The sequence below is a fragment of the Vombatus ursinus genome, unplaced genomic scaffold (genome assembly GCF_900497805.2).
Source record: "Vombatus ursinus unplaced genomic scaffold, bare-nosed wombat genome assembly UNPS02012179.1, whole genome shotgun sequence".
NCBI lineage: Eukaryota > Metazoa > Chordata > Mammalia > Diprotodontia > Vombatidae > Vombatus > Vombatus ursinus.
This window is the reverse complement of record NW_020951957.1, coordinates 11,798,242-11,818,470: the sequence shown is the minus strand read 5'-3', so window position 1 is coordinate 11,818,470 and position 20,229 is coordinate 11,798,242. Positions and strand designations below refer to the sequence as shown.

Below are 20,229 nucleotides of genomic sequence, written 5' to 3'. Positions count from 1 at the left end.
CTAAATATAAAAGAAGTACACCCCAAAGTAGTCTATTTCAAGAGATTTCTTATAGGTGGACAATGAGGTGAGCATAACGGTTTGAATTCTTGACGTGGAGTCAGGATGGCTTGGGTTGCATTTAGATTTCTGACACTTCCTAGTTATTTGAACATTGGCAAGGTGTTTAAACTCTCTGAGCCCTACTTTTCTCATTGGAAAAATAGGGATAAGAACACCTATAGTTCTTATCTCAAAGGGATATTGTGAGGCTCAGATAAGATAATGTAAGATACTTTTAAAACCTTAAAGTAGAATATTAATATCGGCTATTATTATTAGGAAATGGGCAAATAATCCAATTGTTCATTAAAAACTGTTCTGTCTAACTCTGTACCAACCAGAAAGTTCTAGAATATAGGGTTTTGGATATCCTCCAGTAGAAACTTGAATCTAGTAACTAGGCCTAGTTAGGAAACTTCCCAGGATCAATATCAAGGGAACTCTACCCTCAAAGAAAATATTTTTCTGGTGAAGAACTTCTTTGTTCTGAGAAATCGAAGGCTAATATCACATTTCTATACTTAATCAATGATCTGTCTTATATTTATAAGCATGGTAACATAATTGCTTATCTGCAAAAAAGTTAATCCCTTTGCTATAACCAAAGCAAATTGCTTTCAAAATTTATTTTAAAATTCAGGTTTTTTCCCCCCAATGCAGTTGACCTGTGTTATATTTGTTGTTTTTAGGTTTGGGAAATGAATTTTGCATAGTGAAATGGCTTTTGTTTACCAAGTAATTTTCCTCTTATTGAATACCTTGCTCCCTATCCCAAAATCTAAGTATTTTTCATGTGTACTTTCTTCAAAATAACTTCTATGGCTCCTGGATTGTGAGTGTAGACTCAGTGCTGGGCAGACTAAATGAACCTGAGGAAGGAAAGCAAGGGAAACACTGGAGAACACTAATTGAGGGATGATGAGTTCACTTTTAAATTAATTCATTTGATTATTAAAAATGGTTGTTGAATCAATGAACCAAACAATAAGAATTTGTGGAGAGTTTGCATGGGCTCAGGACTGTGCTCCACACTAGGAAGTCATTCAAAGGAAAAGTTTGACATAGTAGGGTGATATAGTAGAAGGAATATTAGACCAAGACCCAAGAGATCTGGTTTCCAATCTGTTTTGTTACTTGCTACCTAGTGAGTTTGGATAAGTCATTCCTCTCTGTACCTCAGTTTCCTCATCTGAAAAAAATGAGGAGTTTAGATTATTTGATTTCTAAGTTTTCTTGCTCTGAGTCTTGTGATCCTATAGTCCCTACTCTTAAAGAGTTTGCAAATTATGTGGGAAATCAAATCTGACATGACATCACATAACGTAACACAGCATAGCATAGCATACATAACATGAAAGAATTAGAGTACAATAATATTTGATATATGCCTAAACACTAAATTCTGTAAACACCAATATAAGATAGAGGAATCAAGAAAGGATTCCTTAGCAATCCTTTAGTGGGAAGGGGTAGGACTTATTCTGTACCTGAAAGGATGGATAAGAAATGAAAAAGCAAAGTAAAAAGGAGGAAAACATGAGATGGGAAAAACTGATTGATTGAAAAGTAAGAAGGAAGGAAATTTTTATTAAGCACTTATTTTGTGTCATTATGCTAAGTGCTTTACAAATATAATCTCATTTGATCTTCATGACAAATATTCTAGGAGGTGGGTGTTATTATCCCCATCCTACAGTTGAAGATACTGAGGTTGACGGGTTAAGTGACTTGCCCAGGGTCACGGAGTAAATGTTTGAGGTCAGAGATGGACTTAGTTCTTCCTATGTTTAGGCCTAGCAAGTTACCCATTGTAACATCTAGCTTGATGTGAGAATGTGCTCGATGTGAGAGAGCCCAGTGGGATGAGTAAAGTAATTGAGGAGTAGTAGGAAACAAAGTTTGTTAAGAAGTGTAGGGTCAAATTATCATTAATTTCATTTAACTATTTATTGAGAGGTAACTTCGTTCATTTATCTGCCCTAGGAGTTAAAGGGAAAACAAAGCAAATGTGTTAGTTAATTCAGTTCAAGTTACTAAACCCTATGTGCAAAGCAGTGTGCTTGATGCTAGAGTTACAAAGATGAAAAATGCCACAATCCTTGGCCTCAAGGAGTTTACTCTAGAAGAGGGGATACAATGCATACGCCTATGACGTGTAGTGAAGGTTAGGTATAAGTTATACAGGTGATGGTGCTTTCAAAATTTTACCCACTCACACATTGTCTCATTCCTTTTCTGTATATTAGGCAGCTAGGAGTCACAGGAATATAAAGTGTTAGATCTGGACGCAGAAAAACCTGAGTTCAAATTCTGTCTCAGATACTAGTTGTGTGACCCTGAGCAAATCACTTAACTCCTATCTTCCTTAGTTTCCTCCTGTAAAATGGAGATAATAATAGCCCTACCTCATAGGGTTGTGAGGATAAAATGAGATATTAATAATACACTTTGTAAATATTAAAGAACTACATAAACTCTTCTTCTCCTCCTCCTCCTCCTTTTTCTCCTCCTCCCCTTCTTCTTTTCCTCCTCCTCCTCCTCCTGTTCCTCCTCCTCCTCCTTTTTGTCTTTCTTCTTCACCATAGTCTTTGTCATCTTTGTAGTCTTTGTCTTAATTTCTTTTCTTTTTCTTTTTTCTTCCAGAAAGCGGCAACCTGCAAGCAATTAATCTGCTGGGAGTGTAGTACATATTTTGGCCATCAAGTGGTGCTACCCTTGGGCCACCAACTCTGACTGTTAAGAGGGCACTTAATCCACATGTACGGTTTTTCCTTATGGCTGAAATTCCCAACTACTCACCCGTTAGTGTTCTAATTACAGACAATTCAGTCTGGGGTCCTATGTAGATCTCTGATTCTAAAAGTATGAACTGAAATACATTTAAAATTGCCCCACATAGGAAATCCTCTCATTTCTGCTCTGAGCCCCAGTTTCTCATGTTGGTATTCTGTCCTTTTCATTCAGTCTCATTCATGGGAGTTGCCAATTACAAATGGTATCATAAAAATCAGACCATAAAAAGTTTGGGCAACAAGATCAACTTCTCTTCCCTAACTCTTCCTCCTAGCCAGCAGAAGAGAAGAAAAAATTGGGAAGTTCCCTAAGTTGCAGGATTTCATTGACAACTGCTCTGAGGAAAGAAGCAAGGGAGGTGGGGCAGGAAATGCTGGAGTTAGTACCACTTGATCTCACCATGGCTGAGTCACAGCATGACCCATACCCAGTCTGATCTGTTCTGGCTCGTCTTGACTTCATATAATTCTGCATGCCCTAGCTCTGAGGTGCTCATTGTCTCTTCATAGCTCCCCATGGTTCTCCTGGAGTGCTCCCAGTTCTCGTTTTTTTTTTTTTTTTCTGTCCTGCTCAGCTGAAGAGATAGTACCTGTGGGGCACCTCCTTAGTTTCAGCTGCTTCTAAGGAAAATCTAAAATGGAATGCAGAATGGCATCTCTTTTCTGCCTGAGGCCCATGAAACTCCAGCTGACATAAACTTAAGGATTCTCAGAAATGTCTGACTGAATGCATTTCCAGGTTCCCTGTACCGTTTTCATCCTTTACTCTGGTCACTTCTGGGAGATTCTGAAAAGAACTATTCTACACAAATAGGCTGCTAGGTGGTGTGGTGGATAGAATGCTGGACCTGGAGTCAGGAAGACCTGGCCTGAAATCCAGCCTTAGACACTTAATAGCTGTATGACCCTGGATAAGTCACTTAACCTCAGTTTGCCTCAGTTTCCTTATCCATAAAGTGGGGATAACAACACCAACCTCCCAGGATTGTTATTGTTATCTCATTATCAAATGAGATAATATTTGTAAAGTATTTTGCACTTAAAGTACTATATAAATGCTAGCTATTATTGTTGTTAAATAACTTGGGATTACAATATAAATATAAATCTATGTATATCATATATATTTATAAATTTGAATAGGGAAAGATAGTTTTCAGTTTAGGGGAAGGGAATCAAGGAAAGATTCAAATAGGAACTGGATCTTGAACTAGTCTTTGAACAAAGAGAAAGATTTCAACAAATAGAGACAGATAAGGAAGTGCAGAATATTCTAGGCTTGATGAGCAGCCTGCATAAATGCATGGAGGTGATTAAAAAACTAGATTGAATGGAGGAGCAGCAAATAGTTCAATATACAGGGAATTTAAGTATGTGAAGGGTAATAAGGTGACATAGATTGTTTGAGTAGGTTGGGCAAAGATTGTAAAGGAAGCTGAAGAGCCAGATTGAGGACTTTGTATTTTATATTAGAAGCAAAAGAGAGCTATTCAAAGATTTTTTTTGGGGGGGGAGGGTGACATGGCCTGACCTATGCTTTATAAGAGTTTTTCTTTTTCTTTCTTTTTTTTCCAGCTGTGCAGAGGATGAATTGGAAAGGAGAGAGAATGGAAGCAAAGAGACCAATCAGGAAGCTGTTGCAATAGTTCAGGTGATAGGTGATGAGGGTCTGAACTAGTTTTAGTGGCATGAAAAGTGAAATGGAGTGGACTAATATGAGACATATGGTGGACATAGAGTCATTTGGTCAGTCATAGGGTGGTAAGGTAGAGGGGATGGTCATTTATGAGTCTAAGGTTTTAGACCTGATTCATCTCTGTTTGCCAGATGATTGGAAGTATCATGGTGCCATTAGCAAGTACAGAGATATTAGGATGAGGCATAGTTTCTTTGGGGTGGGGAATGTTGTGTTCACTTTAGAATATTCTGAGTTTGAGACATTGGCAGGTTATCCCAGTGGGAATATCTAGGAGTCAGTTGGAAATTAGTCAGTAGGAATAGAGCTCAATGGGGAGATTGAAATCAGAGATATCGATTTGAGAGTCATCTGCAGAGTGATGATAATTGATGAGATAATCGAGGCAGAGTGAGTAGAATGAAGAGAATACAATAGAATCTTGGGTGATACTTATGCTTAGAGAGCAGCAATAAGAAGGTGAACTGGCAAAGGAGACTGAGAAGTTGGCAAGCTAGGAAGAAAAGCTAGGAGAAAACAGTATCATGAAAGTTCAAGGAGAAATGTGTGTGACAAAGGAATGGGTAATCAGCAGTTCCAAATTCTATAGAAAGGTGCAGAAAGATGAAGGCAGAAAAAAATCATTAAAGTTGATAATTAATATCTAATTGATGAACTTTATGAGCACATTTGTGCTCATTTCAGGAATAGTATAAAGTGGTTTAGTAGGGTAAAAGAAGTCATGGATATAAGTAAGTGTGGTCTTCTATTTCTAGTTTATTAGGGAACAGAGGAGAGAAGCGAATAAGTTCAGAGAGTTACTGAAGAAAGAATGTTTTTTTTTTGATGTTTTATTATTATTATTTTTTTAATGTGAGAGACCTGGCATGTTGTAGAAAGGAAGATTAAAGATAGAAGAAAGAGAGGTGATTGATGGGGCAAGGTCAGGAGAAGTACCAAGGTAATGGATTAAACCTGGCAAGAAGGAAGCTGTCTCATCATTTGAGACTAGATAAGGAGGGGAAAAAATGGGTCAGGATGAAGTCATGGTTATTTTCCTCTAGGATCTTATCAATGCATTGGGAACATTAGAATCTATTCATGAAGCAGTTTAGTATAAACACGACAGAGTGTATGACTCAATGCCTGATAATGTGTGATACAGACCAATGCTATAGGGCCAGTGCTGTATTTCCTTTTCCAGACAAAAATGAAAATCAATATGGGCTGCAAAAGTCAGGAATGGCTTCATGGAAGATGTTGAACTTAAACTCAACCTTGAAGATTAGAATAAATTTGGATAAGTAGAGAGATAGAAGACATTTCAGGTCAGAGGAGAAGCATAAACTGAGGTTTGAAACTGGAAATAAATATGGTGATGAATAGATTGAAATAAATAGGGGGAAAAGCGAGGAGACCATCTTGCCTAGAGTAAAACTCTTGCGTTTTGGGTATATTGCAGGAAGCAATTAGTTGGATACCTAGGATGAAGATACATTATGAAGAATTTTTAATTCCAGGCCAAGAAGTCTGCAATCTTGTTGACCTTTTGGAGATTTTTGTATTGGCGAGTAATAGTGGAATTCATGTGTGATAGCAGGGGTGCTGAAGACAGTGCCTGCTACTTATTCAATTTCAAAGGCTAAGTGCTATAAACCCAATGCTCACCATAGCTGTCACATGCACTACCTATCACTAGAGGGCTTTCTAGAGGATATCAATATAACAGGACCTAATAGCAACTCCTGAAGCAACTCCTGTAACTTGACATTTCGTTCTTCACCTTGTGAGTGATAACCTATATTCTTCTTATACTTTAGGGGGATTAGTGTGAATTTATCTAGTTAGACTCTTGCCTTCTGATACTTCCACCATCCTAAGAAAAGTCTACCCCACCTCCTATCACTACTGTGTTTTAAGTGTGGTCATTTGAAAAGCTTCACTATCTACAACTTTTTCATAATAATGTTAGAAAGAAATATCACAAACACAAAAGTGCAGGCAGTACACGTAATCTTTAAGTCCAGAAATGCTTCTAGCTCAGGCAGTTCCCCTCTACCCCTTTCAACGGGGGAGGCCAAATCTGGGTATTCAAAGAAATACAACTCAGGTGCTCAAGTTCAAACCTCCCCACCCCTGCAAAGTAGGAAAGGTGTTAGTTACTTGGAGTCCTGGGGTTAGGCTATAATGAGAACCTGGCTGGAGCCATTAGGCCTCTGAGTTTTACCAACCTTCCCCTTGTACCCACTCTACCCACTGCCACAGGTGTTACCACTCAGTTCTTGCTGGGCTTAGACTTGGACTCAGCTCATGCACAAGGGTATATAACCTCTTTATTAAAAGTCTTATCAAAGAGAAATGACTGGAGGATAAAGAGCAGTCTAGCTCTTTATAATGCTATTTTGTTTATTTCCCCACTACTTTCACTAATCCTGCTGTCCTAGATCCTCTTTACTTCCTCTGGCCAACTCTTTGCCAGTGTGAACACAAGATGTGTGCTATTCAGGATTGCAAGGAGTACTGCCACACACTTATTATATATATTAAGGGGTGGAGGGAGGCATAGTTGAAGAATTTCGGACAGTTACTGTGAGAACTCTTTGAATTACCTAACCCTGAAAACATGAGTTATTGCTTACATTTCCACTACCTAGCCTTTGGAAGGCTAAATAAACCCCGTGCCCTTGGCCTGAGCACCATGTTCTTCTAATAAGCACAGCTAATTAAACAGAGATGGTGAGTCTGAAACCTAGCTCTATCACCACGGTCAATTAACAAACATAACCAAGGACAATTGATAGGGTTGTCACTCCATTCCCAATAAGCCCCAAGTATCATTGCCTTAGCTATGATAAGATAACTTTAGAGTATAAATATAAGAATGTAGCTTGAACCTAAGGTTTCAAAAATGAATGTGCTGCTGTTTTTAACCTTTGCTGCCACATGCTTTGGGAGCCATGCAGGACACTCTTCATTAAATGGGTATTTGACATGTTTTTAGAACTTTTAGTTCCATGGATGAATGGCTGATTATTTGTATTTAAAGTAATAGGGTTTTCCTTCCTCTTAAAATAAATTCTGCATGAATATTACTTTTAACAGTCTGATTCTAGAAAAGTAAATAGAATAAAGTATTATAAAGAATGGGAAGGGAAAGTGGGTAAATAACTATAGGTAGTGTCATATATAGCATGGGAAACTATTATGGTATTGTGAGTACAGAATGTGCTAGATTTAGAGTCAGGAAATCCTGGGTTTAAATCCTACCTCTAATATAGGCTGTATGACTGTGCAAGTCACTGAACTATTCAGCTTCCCCATTTGCACAAGGGAGATGATAGATTGTTAGAAGTTTCAAGTGAGATAATGTATTTAAAGTGTTTTGTAAACCTTAAACCACTATGTAAATGTCAGTTTAGATTATTCATTTTCTAAAAATTAAAAACTAATGTACTACACTTAGCTTTAAAGTTATATTGAATATGATTAAGTCTTTCTTTGAGTATTTAGGTAGCACTTTAGTACCTAATAAGGATTCTTGAACTTTCTCATGTCATAGTTCCCTTTGGCAGTTAGGCGAAGCCTATAAACCTCAGAATAATGTTTTTAAATAAATAAAATGCATAGGATCACAAAGGAAACTAATTACATTAGACAGTTATATTTAAAAATAAAAGTTTACAAAACCAAGGATAAGAACCTGTGATAGATACATCAGAGTTAATATTAATGATAATCAATTCATTAATTATCACTATGCTGAAGAGAGGTAAAATGTTGGTTGGTAGAAAATTTTAATTCATGATGTTAGAACAATTATAAAGAATTTGTATTGTAAAAGGATGAAGTCTAGAACAATTGTTAGGTTTTGTGGCAAATGACAGAGAAAAGGATTCCTATTAATAAGTCAGTCTGCTGTCATGGAAATGGCATTGGACTTGGAGTTTAGGAATATGGGTACTAATCTCAACTGCCAATCACAATCTATGTGAACTCTGGGACTCATTTTTTTCCTACTGTAAAATGGGGCCTGGGGTTGGGTTAGATTATGTTTAAGATTCCTCAGAGCTTTAAATGCCATTATCCTACCATGTAAGTAAGAGTAGAAACTCTTTCCAGGAGCAGCTACAGAAGAAGTAATGTTTGAAAGCATGCTGGAAGGGGTATTTTATTTGTACTTTCTAGAAGAATAATCAGCAATACTGATAGAATAGCTACAGTCTAATGAATGATCAGCAAGGAGTCTTATTTTGTGGGATACCAAATGTGAAGAAAAATTCCTCAAAGGACTCCAGTCCTGCTGTAAAATATCTGGTAGGAGGCAAGCAATTCAAATGACCACTCACGTGTCATGTTGGTGATCCTTTGCCAAAGTTTGGAAAGTTGAGCTCCTTTCCATCCTTATGCACCTGAATCTGAGCTGCTTTTTTTCATTTGAAATGTCTTGTTGATGCACTTTTCTTTTTAATTCCCCATAATAATTATTTCCCAATGACTCCCTTTTTTAATTTTTCAGTTTCACAGTAAAAATCTCCAGGACTTAGTTCAGTGCCAGGCACATAATAGTCACTTAATAAATGCGTGTTGACTGAAAAAATACTTGTTGACTTTGTAATAAGTAAGAAAGTGCTATCAAGTCAAACAAATCAACACATTTACAATATCTGAAAATGTATGCGTCTTTCCTTAATAATAGTCCATATGTAACCAGTCACCATATTCAGAGTTCTGAAAGGTGGCCAGTGATATTGTTCTGTGCATTATTATGGTTATTATGTAAATTATTTTCCTGTTTTGTTTTCTTCCTTCTGTATAAGGTTCACAGATGTCTTCTAAAGTTTCTTTGAATTCATCATATTTGCCATTTCTTATGGCACAGTAATTTTTAATTAAATTCTTCACATATAACAATTTGTTGAACATTTTCCCAATTGGTAGTTGCTCAATTTCCTTCCAGTTCTTTGCTACTGCAAAAAAGATTGGCATAAACATTTTTATTTATGTGGGACCTTTTTTTCTTGTGTTTGATCTTCTTGGGGAATGTGCTTGTAAGTGTTATCATTAGGCCAAAAGTTTATTCACCTTTTAAATATAATTCCAAATTATATTCAATAACAACTAGATCAACTGCAGAGTCACTAACAGTGTATTAAAGTGCCTGTCTCCCCAAAGTCCCTCTAATTTCTGCTATTTTTGTCTTTTGTCATTTTGATAACCTAACTGGTATAAGTTAAAAACTCAAAATTGTTTTAATTTTCACTTCTCTTATTGTTAGAGATCTGGAACATTCTTCCATATGGTTGTTCATAACTTGCATTTCTTAAGAAAAAAAACTTCTTTGTATCATTTAACTTCTTTTCTATTGGAGAATGGCTCTTATTCTTATATAGTTGTATTGATTCTCTATATATTTTGGATGTCAAGCCTTTATCAGAGATATTTTTCCTCAGTTAACTGCCTTTATTCTAATTCTACTTGTGGTGACTTAGATCATGTTCATTTTCAATTTTATGTCATTTACCATATTATCTTTTATATTCATCTCTATCCCCCATTCATATTTTAGCAAGGTACCTCCTCTAATATCCTCTAATTTTTTGTGATACCACTTTTTGTTTATTTAGATAATTTATCTATTTGGAGATAAGTGAGATATGTGGTATAAGGTGTGGGTCTTAAGCTAATTTTTGTAAAACTACTTTCATATTTTTTTTTCATTAGTTTTAGTTGAATAGGGAGTCTTTATCCCAGTATTTGGTGTTCTTGGTTTTCTTTCAACTGGTGACCTGTAGATTCTTTCTATTTTTACTTTGCTCTTTGGTTCTAGGAGTTCTGTGTAGTTTTCTTTTATGATTGGTTGAAATTTGGTAAACAGGTTTTTTGTTTTATTGTGATTTTCAAGGAGTTCACTGTGTTTTTCCCCCTGTGAAATATATCTTCCTGATTTTTCTTTTAGCTCAACTCTCCTGATTTTAGAGATAGAATTGTTGTGATCTGTATGAGTGTTAGGAGTACTTGCATCAGGGAAGATCCTTGATGGAGGTGGAAATTGGATGAAAATTGTATGGTCACATTGGCTATAGAGATTCAGTGAAATGTATACTTATTAATTTGAATCCCTTGAAAATCCTGTGTAGAACTGGAGAAAAAAGTCCTAGACTCTGCTACTTCCTTTCTGTGTGACCTTAATCAGATAACTTAACTTTACTGATCTTTGGTTTCCTACTAGACAAAATGGAGGTTTCTTGAACTAGATGGCTTCTGAAGTTTCTTCCAACTCTATGACCCTATGAGAAGGGAAAAAAATGTGATATATTTAAAAAGGAGTCTTCCTGTTAGGAAGCTAGAAATGTTTGATAGTACAGTGTGTTGTGTTTTTCAGTGGATAGAAGAGAGTGTTTCTCAAATAATTCCGCAGAGTCCCACACATATATTTAGGATAGTACACTATAGATTTAGGGGAGTGAGTCACAGGAGCATAGTATCGGAGATTTAGATCTGGAAGAGCTCCTCCTTTTATAGATGAGGAAAATGAGTCCCAGAGAGAAGTGACAGCTAGGTTCACATAAGTAGCAAGCTGCAGAGAGGGTACTTAAACCCAGGTCCTCTGATTCTAAATTCAGTGCTCATTGAAAATAGCTAACTTAAAATATAAATATTTGTGCACAAAATGTGACTCAGTTCCTTCCCTTCCCACCCCACAAATAGTTGTTAAGAATATATTTGCCAGCACTGAGATGAAATGCAATACTGTATTTATTCTATTTGTAGTTTGGGAATGTGCTCCTGATGACTAGGAATGTTCTCTAGTTTTTCTATAAAATCATTTCACTGAACTCCAGCATGATGGAATCAGTGCCTCTTGGGCAAAGCTGATGGAATAGTACCACCTGCTTTTTGCCTAGTGGGCTCCTGACTTCTGACAAAACATTGGCTGCAATAATGCTAGATTCTCAAAATCATTTCCGTTTGCTGGAGTCTGAATGTGTCAACATTTGTACTACTGACTCACCCTTTGTCTTATGTTTTCTCCACTTTATATTTTAGATTTTCATTTCACTCCCCATTTTCTCTTGCTTTTCAAGAGGCATGGTGGACACAGTGCTAGATTTAGAGTCAAAAGACCTGGATGGGGATTTCCAGTTCTATAATTTCTAGCTGGGTAACTTTGGACAGATCACTAATAATAGCTGATGTTTTACATTGTACCTTACAGACATTAGGTCATTTGACTCTCACAACAATCTTGTGAAGTAGGTTCTATAGTAGTTACAAGTGACCTAGTTCCCCTGTAAAGCCTCTGGGGTCATCTGAACAGGCTTGATCTTGGGGAGTTGGGGGGTTGATGCCAATACACATAGGAACTCCTAAGTACATTAAAAAACATATAAAGTACTCAAATAGTTATGAAACTCTCCTTATAAGGTAATCATATTTTGGGGAGAAAACATGAACACATATTAAATATAGACATAAATATGTAAATACAAGATAATTTTGTGAAGGGGAGGCACTTGCAGCTGTGTGGGATTATCAAAGGTCTTAGGAAAATGGTGATGTTTGAGCTAAGCTTTTAAAGAAAATAGGGGATTTTAAAAGGTAGGTGAGTAGGGAATATTTTCCAGGCGCGATGATGGGAAATGGAACATTGTGAATGAGGATCAGCAAGAAGGCTGATTTTGCTGGATTTCAGAATGTGTTCTTTCCCTTATGTCATGAAGTGATCTTCTGAACACAGAGTTTTGATTATACTGGTGTCATACTGGGTTTAGGGGCAGAGAAACAAGGCAGAATACACTGCATTTCTTTCCTATGTTCTCCCTTTCAATGAAGCTATAACTTGGGTAGGAAGAATGACAACTTTAAGAATAGCTTTCTCTGAAAGGAGGAAGAAAAAAGTCACTCTCAAAGCCTTTTCTCTGTAGTGAGATACTTAGTGGCTAAACTGTGTGAGAGTAAATTTATAGTGTTCATAATGTGGACAGTTCTCTTACTATCTTGGCCTTGTTCCGCTGGGGGTGGGGATTTGAAATGTCTGGCTCTTTAAATATTCACTAGTCAGCATAGAGGGGAATTGCATAATACATGATGGCATGATATGCATTATAGGTGGTATGTTGAAATGTTTGTTGCATTTTTTCCTTCCTGAAATGACTTTGTATGTACTTTGAATTTATTTGTGTACATGTAGAATGCAAGCTCCTTGAGGGCAACTGTATTGTTTTTGGCGTAGGGGAAAGAATGATACAATGGAAAGGCACTGCTTCTGGAGTGAGAGGACCTGGGTTTAAATCCCACTGCTGACACTACATATAAGATTTGGTGTAAATCATTTCACTATCTTTGTGTATATAGGTGGCACAGCAGATAGAGCACTGGGTTCAGGAAGACCTGTGTTAAATCCAGTTTCAAATACTAGTTGTGTGGGAAATGTTTATACAATAAAGGGGAAAATAGAAGTTTAGGGGCTGGCAGTGCTTGAACCTCATTCTTATCTGAACTAATTCAAAGAGAGAAGAATATACATATATACACAGTTAGGTACAGAAATTCCTCTTACCCAACAGGAATATAGGAAGGGAAGGGCCCAAGAGAAAGGAAGGGGGTGAAGTAAGAAGGAGGGTAGATTAAGGGTGGTGATGGTCTGAAGCAATTAGTAGGTGCTTAATGAGTGCTTATTGAATTGAATTATGTCCGGAGGCTTATGTTTTAGCCCTGCGTTTTTCACTAACTACCTTAGTGAACTCAGGCAAGTTGGTCCATCCTTCTTGGCTTCAGTTTCCTCATCTGTAAAATGATGGGTTTGGACTATATGACCTCTTGAATCCCTTCCAACTCTATGCCTATGATCATGATATTTTTGTTCCTTCCAGATATAAAATAACACATGTGAAAGATTTACAAAAAGTGCAGATGTTTTTGCCTTCAATTTTGTTTTATTTTTAAAGGTCAGAAAGTTCAAATACAAACCAAGAGTTTTTGCTGATCTTCACCCTCCCCATAGTTATGACCTTCAGCCTATTGCCAGCTTTGATATCCACTACCCTACATAAATCATTAATTACACTGTGTTAAGAGATTCACTTGGATAAGAGAAAGGAAAACTTGTCCTTAAGCAAATTTCTTTCTTTTTTTCCATGTAACCCACATTGAGTTTCTGAAACATTAATTACATTTTCAAGATGCAAAGAAAGACAGTGTTTAGAGGGCACTCCAACCTCATGTTTTAGGGATAAGTTAGTGCCCTTTAGAGTCAAGTGAGGGCCTAATTGTGCTTTGCATTCCAGGTTTTTCATTTAATTTCTCTGGAGCTGCTACAGATAGAACACTAGAACAGCACCTTGGTTAAGGTGGAAAATAATAGAACAGGTTAAGTCCAGGAGAGCTACTTCTTCCTCATTTAAACCTCTACCTCCTCCCAGCACATCAAGTCAAAATGTGAATGTCTGTTCATTGCCACAGTAGCTTAAATGGTGATTTTTAAGGGGAGAGTTTAATTTTAGTAGCTTTCATATCGATTGCCAGGAAGCATGAATAGTCTAGCACTTCAGTGCAACGTCTCTGAGAAAGGAACAGAATTCTAAACAGTTAGCCCACAGCTGGGTCCAGGATGATTTTACAGAATGAGAAAAGGTACATATCACAGTAAATCCATCAGAAGCTAGCAGTTGTGCACAGGTGGCAAAATGGTAGGAGTCAACATCTTTAGAAGGTATATTATGCACCTAGAATAAAGACACATGTGATTTACTGAAGTGATAAGTGTATTTCTGATTGAACATGAATGATTCATTGTGATTATTTTATTATCATCATTTGAGGCTCATCAGTTAAACCTCAGACTTTTCCCCAGCCCCCCAAATTAGGGATTCTCTGAAATGGCACTTCAATTTTTTTTTTTTGATGGTGTTTTTCTGTGGCATCGTCTCTTACTGCTTCTTGCCACTAGATGGAAGAAGTAGGTTAACAAAATGATTTTTTTCTTTCGGTGTTATAAGATCAACTGAATTCACTTTACCTAGGAACAGCCATTAAAGTAGGTTGAAAATCATGACAATATCAGTAGTCCTGCTTCTAGTCATCTTTTTTATTTACTTATTTAAAATTAAAATCTAATATTTAAAAAAATTAAATGTTTTTAATTATTATTAAATTAAAATTTTAATTTTAATTTAAAAATTTATTGTTGACAGGTTTCAGTGTAAACAATGAAACTTGCCTAGGAAATGTTTATATTGAAAATAATTCATTTTAAAACATAAGACTGTTCTAACTCGTTTTCTGTCCTTCCCTTTATAATAGTCATCAGGATTCTTTGTCTCTTCATTCTCATTCACTTTTCCTCACATGATCATAGTGTATATTCCATTCTTCTGACTCTGCTTCTTTCATTATTACATATAATTATTTTCTAAATCTCTTCCCCTCTTGATCTCATACTTGCCCATCTTCTTTAAATCATATTATCCTATTATGTTAATTAAATATTTAGCTGTTTCTTGGTTTTTGGAATTTATATTGCTTTCAGTTTTTTAGAAAATCATACATAATAACTTTGAAATTTTTTTATCAAACAGCTTTCATGGTTGCTGTCTTTGAGAATACTTTCATGTGAAAATATATTGAAATACATTATTTGTAAGACTTCATTTTTTCCCTCTTATTTTGCAGTGCAAGAATTTTCAAAATTAGCCATGGAAAGAAATCATTATTGGATAGAGGAAGGAAGGTAAGAATGATTATTTAAGAGTTAAATAAGAAACATTTTTGACTTCTAATTTCCTAGAAAAACTTATTGCCCCAAAAGAAAACACACACAATTGGAAAATATCCAAAAAGAAAAGCACAACAATTGTGTAAGGTTTTAAAATTTAATGAAGGGGGGAAAAGAATTCTTTTAACAAATTAAAAGAGCCATCTCATTAATTTTAAGGCATATATGACACCACATATCATATATCTATGAAATAACTTTGCTGTACCTTTGTAGATGTCTCAAGGAGATGTCCAAGAGGCAGAGTGACTTGCCCATAGTGTCACACAACTAGTGTGAGAGGCAGGGTTTGAATAAATGACTTCCTGGTCCCAGGTTCAGCTTAATTTCCACTCTGCCACACTTTGTCTGACACTTATAAATATGAAAACTAAGCAGAGCAGAATAGAATGTATATCCAGGGAGAACAGAACTGAGTTCAGAGGTAATTGGTCAGGGACAAGGAACATCCCCATAATGATTTAGGAAATGGCCATGAAGACTCATGAATACGGAATGTTTATTGCTGTTGTGTGACTATATATAGGAAACAATCTTGAGAAACTTAGCTTGGTAAATTGAAGGAATTAAGTTGCGGTTAACTGAGTAATTTGAATTGGTTAGTTTCTCCCATTCTCCCATTAAGACAGTCTTAATCACTCTTAATCATCTATATATTCTGAACAATAATACAGTGATACTTGAGACAAATAATTAGAATAATAATAATAGCTAATATTTATATAGTACTTAAAGTTTATAAAGCACTTTACCTCTATTATCTCATTCTATCTTCACAACCACCATGTCAGGAAGATGCTATTATTATCCTCATTTATATAGGTGTAAACAGGCTGAGAGAGGTTCACACAGGGTCACAAAGCTAATGTCTGAGGTGGTATTTGAACTCAAGTATTCCTGATACCTAGTCCTATAGTTTATACATTAAGCCAGGATGACCCCTAATCAACTTTTATATAGCACCTTAAAATTTTCAAAAACATTGATGAACATTTTCTTATTTGCGGTAGGACACTATCTAACCAAATAACACCCGGTAGTTGTCCACTACTATGCATGACATGGGGATTCTCTTCTCTTCTCTTCTCTTCTCTTCTCTTCTCTTCTCTTCTCTTCTCTTCTCTTCTCTTCTCTTCTCTTCTCTTCTCTTCTCTTCCCTGAAAGCAATGAACTTGAACTCTGGTATTAATAATGACCATAAAACTACTCAGCTTTTAAATCCAACCATAGAACTTGATTGTATGACCTTCCATGGAAGTACCTGCTACAGGTTAACTAAAGGTTATGAAGTAGTATTTCCTATTCATAGTCATGATATCATTAGCTTGCACTTTCAAGGACTGCTTTGTTCTACAAGGGGGTGAGGTTTCTAGTCATTGTAATTTTCAATAATTTGACTGCTAGATTGAGATATTTTTCTTTTTCATATTAAGTAACCCATGGGATTTTTTGAAAGTGCTCATCCTATAATCTCCCACCTACCTTATATCTCTAAAATGATTGGTATATTAAAAGAACTAGAGAAAAGTCTAAGAATGTTAGGTGGATCATTGATGAAAGAAAATCACAAAAAAATGAAGACAAAGAAGGCAGTTAGGTGTTGCAATGGACAGAGAACTGGGCCTGGAGTCAGGAAGACCTGAGTTCAAATCTGGCTTCAGATTCTTACTAGCTGTGTGGCCACAAGTTAAGTCTCTTAACCTCTATTTGTTTTAGTTTCCTCATCTGTAAAAGGGGGATAATAATAGTACCTACCTCTCAGGTTTGTTGCGAGGATCAAATGACATAATAATTGTAAAGTGCTTAACACAGTGCCTGGAACATAGTAAGCTTCATGTAAATGTTAGCTATTATTATTATTTAACAATTTGTACTGGTGTAAGAGATTCTCAGACTGATAAAAATGCATTGAAATGGGGCAGCGGGGTACCACAGTAGATAGAGCATTGGCCCTGGAGTTAGGAGGACTCAAATCTGGCCTCAGACACATAATACTTACTAGCTGTGTGACTCTGGGCAACTCACTTAACCTCAATTGCCTTACCAAAAAAATTCATTGAAGTATTGATATATGATTTCTACCTTCAGTTCATTATTATTTTGATTAATAGATATATTAATAAAGCCTTGTATACTTGTAAAAGGGGCTTAGTAGGGTTTTTAGAAGTTCCCAAAGTGGGCAATACTGCCCCTGGGGGGTACTGAAACAATCCAGGGGAGTGGGTAGTACCTTCGGGTGCAATTGGGGAATGTCGAATAAAAATAAGGGGGTGGTGGAAGCATGAGGAAAGAAGAGAACAAAATTTTGAAAAACTGTTCACATGTGTTTCATCTGTGGTGTAATAGTTAAAGTTGTAGTGATTACATTATTTTCCAAATAAACACACAAAATGTAAATTATAACTGATCAGTGGTCAAGTCAGCAGACAGGTCTTAAGAAGCAAGTGCTGGCAGGAAAGCATGTCAGCCATTGTCAGGAAGTCCAGTATGCATTGGCAGGCACATATGTGTGTAATGACTTGTTTACAATACAATACTATATGGTTACATGATGCAATACTGAGTTATCAAAATTTCAATGCTGGAAAAAACCCACAAATTTATAATAAATTATCAAATTTAAGATGCATCATTTAAAAATATTTTATATTTTTTGAAATGATGCAAATAAAAAAAACTCAAAGGGTTAAAGAAAGTAGATTTTGGCAGGGCCGGGGCTGAGTAATTTTTTTTAAAGGGGGCAGTAGGCCAAATAAGTTTGGGAACCTCTGGTTTATGTAAAGCTTCCTTTCCTATTCCTAGCCAAGCACACATGTACTAGAATCCACATAATCTTTCATCCAGAGACTGTACTCCTCTTGCTATTCTTTGAACAAGACACTCTCTTTTGACTCTGGGCATTTTCACTGGAACTCTCTTCCTCCTCGTTGTTTCCTGACTTCCCTGGCTTTCTTCTAAGTCTGGGATAAAGTCACATCTTCCGAAAGAAGATTTTCCTGATCCTCCTTAGCCTCTCTGATTGTTGTTTTCATGTTATTTCCCCCATTAAGCTGAACTCCTTCAGAACAGGAGTTGTTTTTTTTTTTCTTTGTATCTTTAGCAGTCAGAACAGTGCCTGACACATAATAGGTGATGAATAAATGCTTGCTGACTTGAAAGGGCTTCAAAGATCAAGCCAAATGCCTTCATTTTTTACAGATGAAGAAACAGAGACACATAGAGGTCAAGTGACTTGCCCATGGTCTCACAGCTAGTGTCTGAGGCAAGCTTTGAACCTACATCTTTCTAATTTCAAGTCCAGTATCCTATAAATTATTTTTGGTACTTTGGAGAGGTTGAGGCAGTACTCTCATTAGCCACTGAGTGAGAAGAACTGATGACTCAGTGGACCTTTAAAAAAAAGGAATGAATGTTTTAATTTTGTTAGGTTAAATTCTATGAGAATTTAACAAATTTGAAAGACAGTAGGTTTTAATCCTCATCCAGTAATTATAGACCCTACAACTGTATGGGACCTTTAGATCACACAATCCAATATCTTCATTTTACTGGTGAAGAAACTTGGAGGAAATAACTTGGCTAAGGTCACACAGTAGTAATTGAGTAGCAGAACTAGAATTTTGCACCATATAAATTTTAGGAATTTGATTTAACAAAGAAGTTGAGATACCCAGTAGGAAGTTAATAATATAAGACTGTAGGTTAAGAGAAAGATTAGGCTGCATATGTAGTTTAGATGTTGTCTGTTTAGAGATAATAATTGAACTCATAGAAACCAATTATTTCACCTGGTGATAGAGAAGAGATGAGAAGAGAGCCTAGAATAGAGCCTCTTCTTTAAACTTTCTTTTTTCTGGGTTTTCATGACCCTGATCTATCCTGATTCTCCTGTTACCTATCTGACCATTCCTTCTTAGTTTCCTTTGCTAAATCTTCATCCATTAGCTCCCATGGATTCAATTATCTCTGTTCCAATGATTCTCAAATCTACTTATTGAATTCTAAGCTCTTTTCTGACCACCAATCTCACATCTCCAACTGTTTATGCTTATTAGACACCTCAAGCTGGATGTCAAAAAACAATTTGTTATGTTGCCAAACCCTCTCCTTTCCCTAACTTCTTTATTGTTGTTGAGGGTACTACTATCCTGTCTGTCATCTAGGCTAGCAACTTTGGTGTCATCCTAGACTCTTCACTGTCACTCATAAACCACTCCCCCTATCCAATCTTTTGCCAAATCCTTACAATTTTGCCTTCAGACATTTCATAACATTTATATGCTTCCTTCTCTCCCTTAATACTGCCATCACTACAGTGCTGGCCCTTGTCACATCAATCTTGGACTATTGCTACAGCTTGTTGTATATATCCCTGCCATGGATAGTGTGCTGAGCCTGGTATCAAGAAAACTCATCTTCCTGAGTTCAAATCTGACCTCAAGACACTTACTAGCTGTGTAACTCTGGGTAAGTCACTTAATCCCATTTGCCTCAGTTTCCTCATCTGTAAAATGAACTGGAGAAGGCAATGGCAAAGCACTCCAGTATTTTTGTCAAGAAGACCCCAAATGGGGTCACAAAGAGTTGGACCCAACTGAAAAAACACTGAACAACAACTTCCTGCCTCAAGTGTCTCCCTACTCCACTTTATTCTCCATTCAGCTGTTAAAGTGATCTTTCTAAAGCACAGATGTAACCATGTCACCCTCTCCCCCCACCCTCCATTCAATAAACTCCTGTGGTTTCCTTATTATCTCCAAAATCAAATATAAAATTCTTTGGTGTTCAAAGCCCTTCAAAATGTGTTCCCTGCTCCCTTTTTAGTCTTCTTATACTATGCCTCCACCTCTACACACCCACACACCCACACCCACACACCCACACCCACACACACACACCCACACACACACACACACACACACACACACACACACACACACACACAC

The 20,229-nt window shown here is 36.5% G+C and overlaps 1 protein-coding gene across 2 annotated transcripts in view; it reads left to right on the top strand.

The window, feature by feature from the left end:
• LOC114039692 (UPF0462 protein C4orf33 homolog) overlaps nt 1-20,229 on the top strand; it is a 69,703-nt gene that overhangs the window by 11,552 nt on the left and 37,922 nt on the right. For both annotated transcript variants that reach the window (XM_027857566.1, XM_027857565.1), the window contains exon 2: nt 15,181-15,238. In XM_027857566.1, the coding sequence (XP_027713367.1) occupies nt 15,181-15,238 (58 nt within the window). The remainder of the gene's footprint in view (nt 1-15,180; nt 15,239-20,229) is intronic.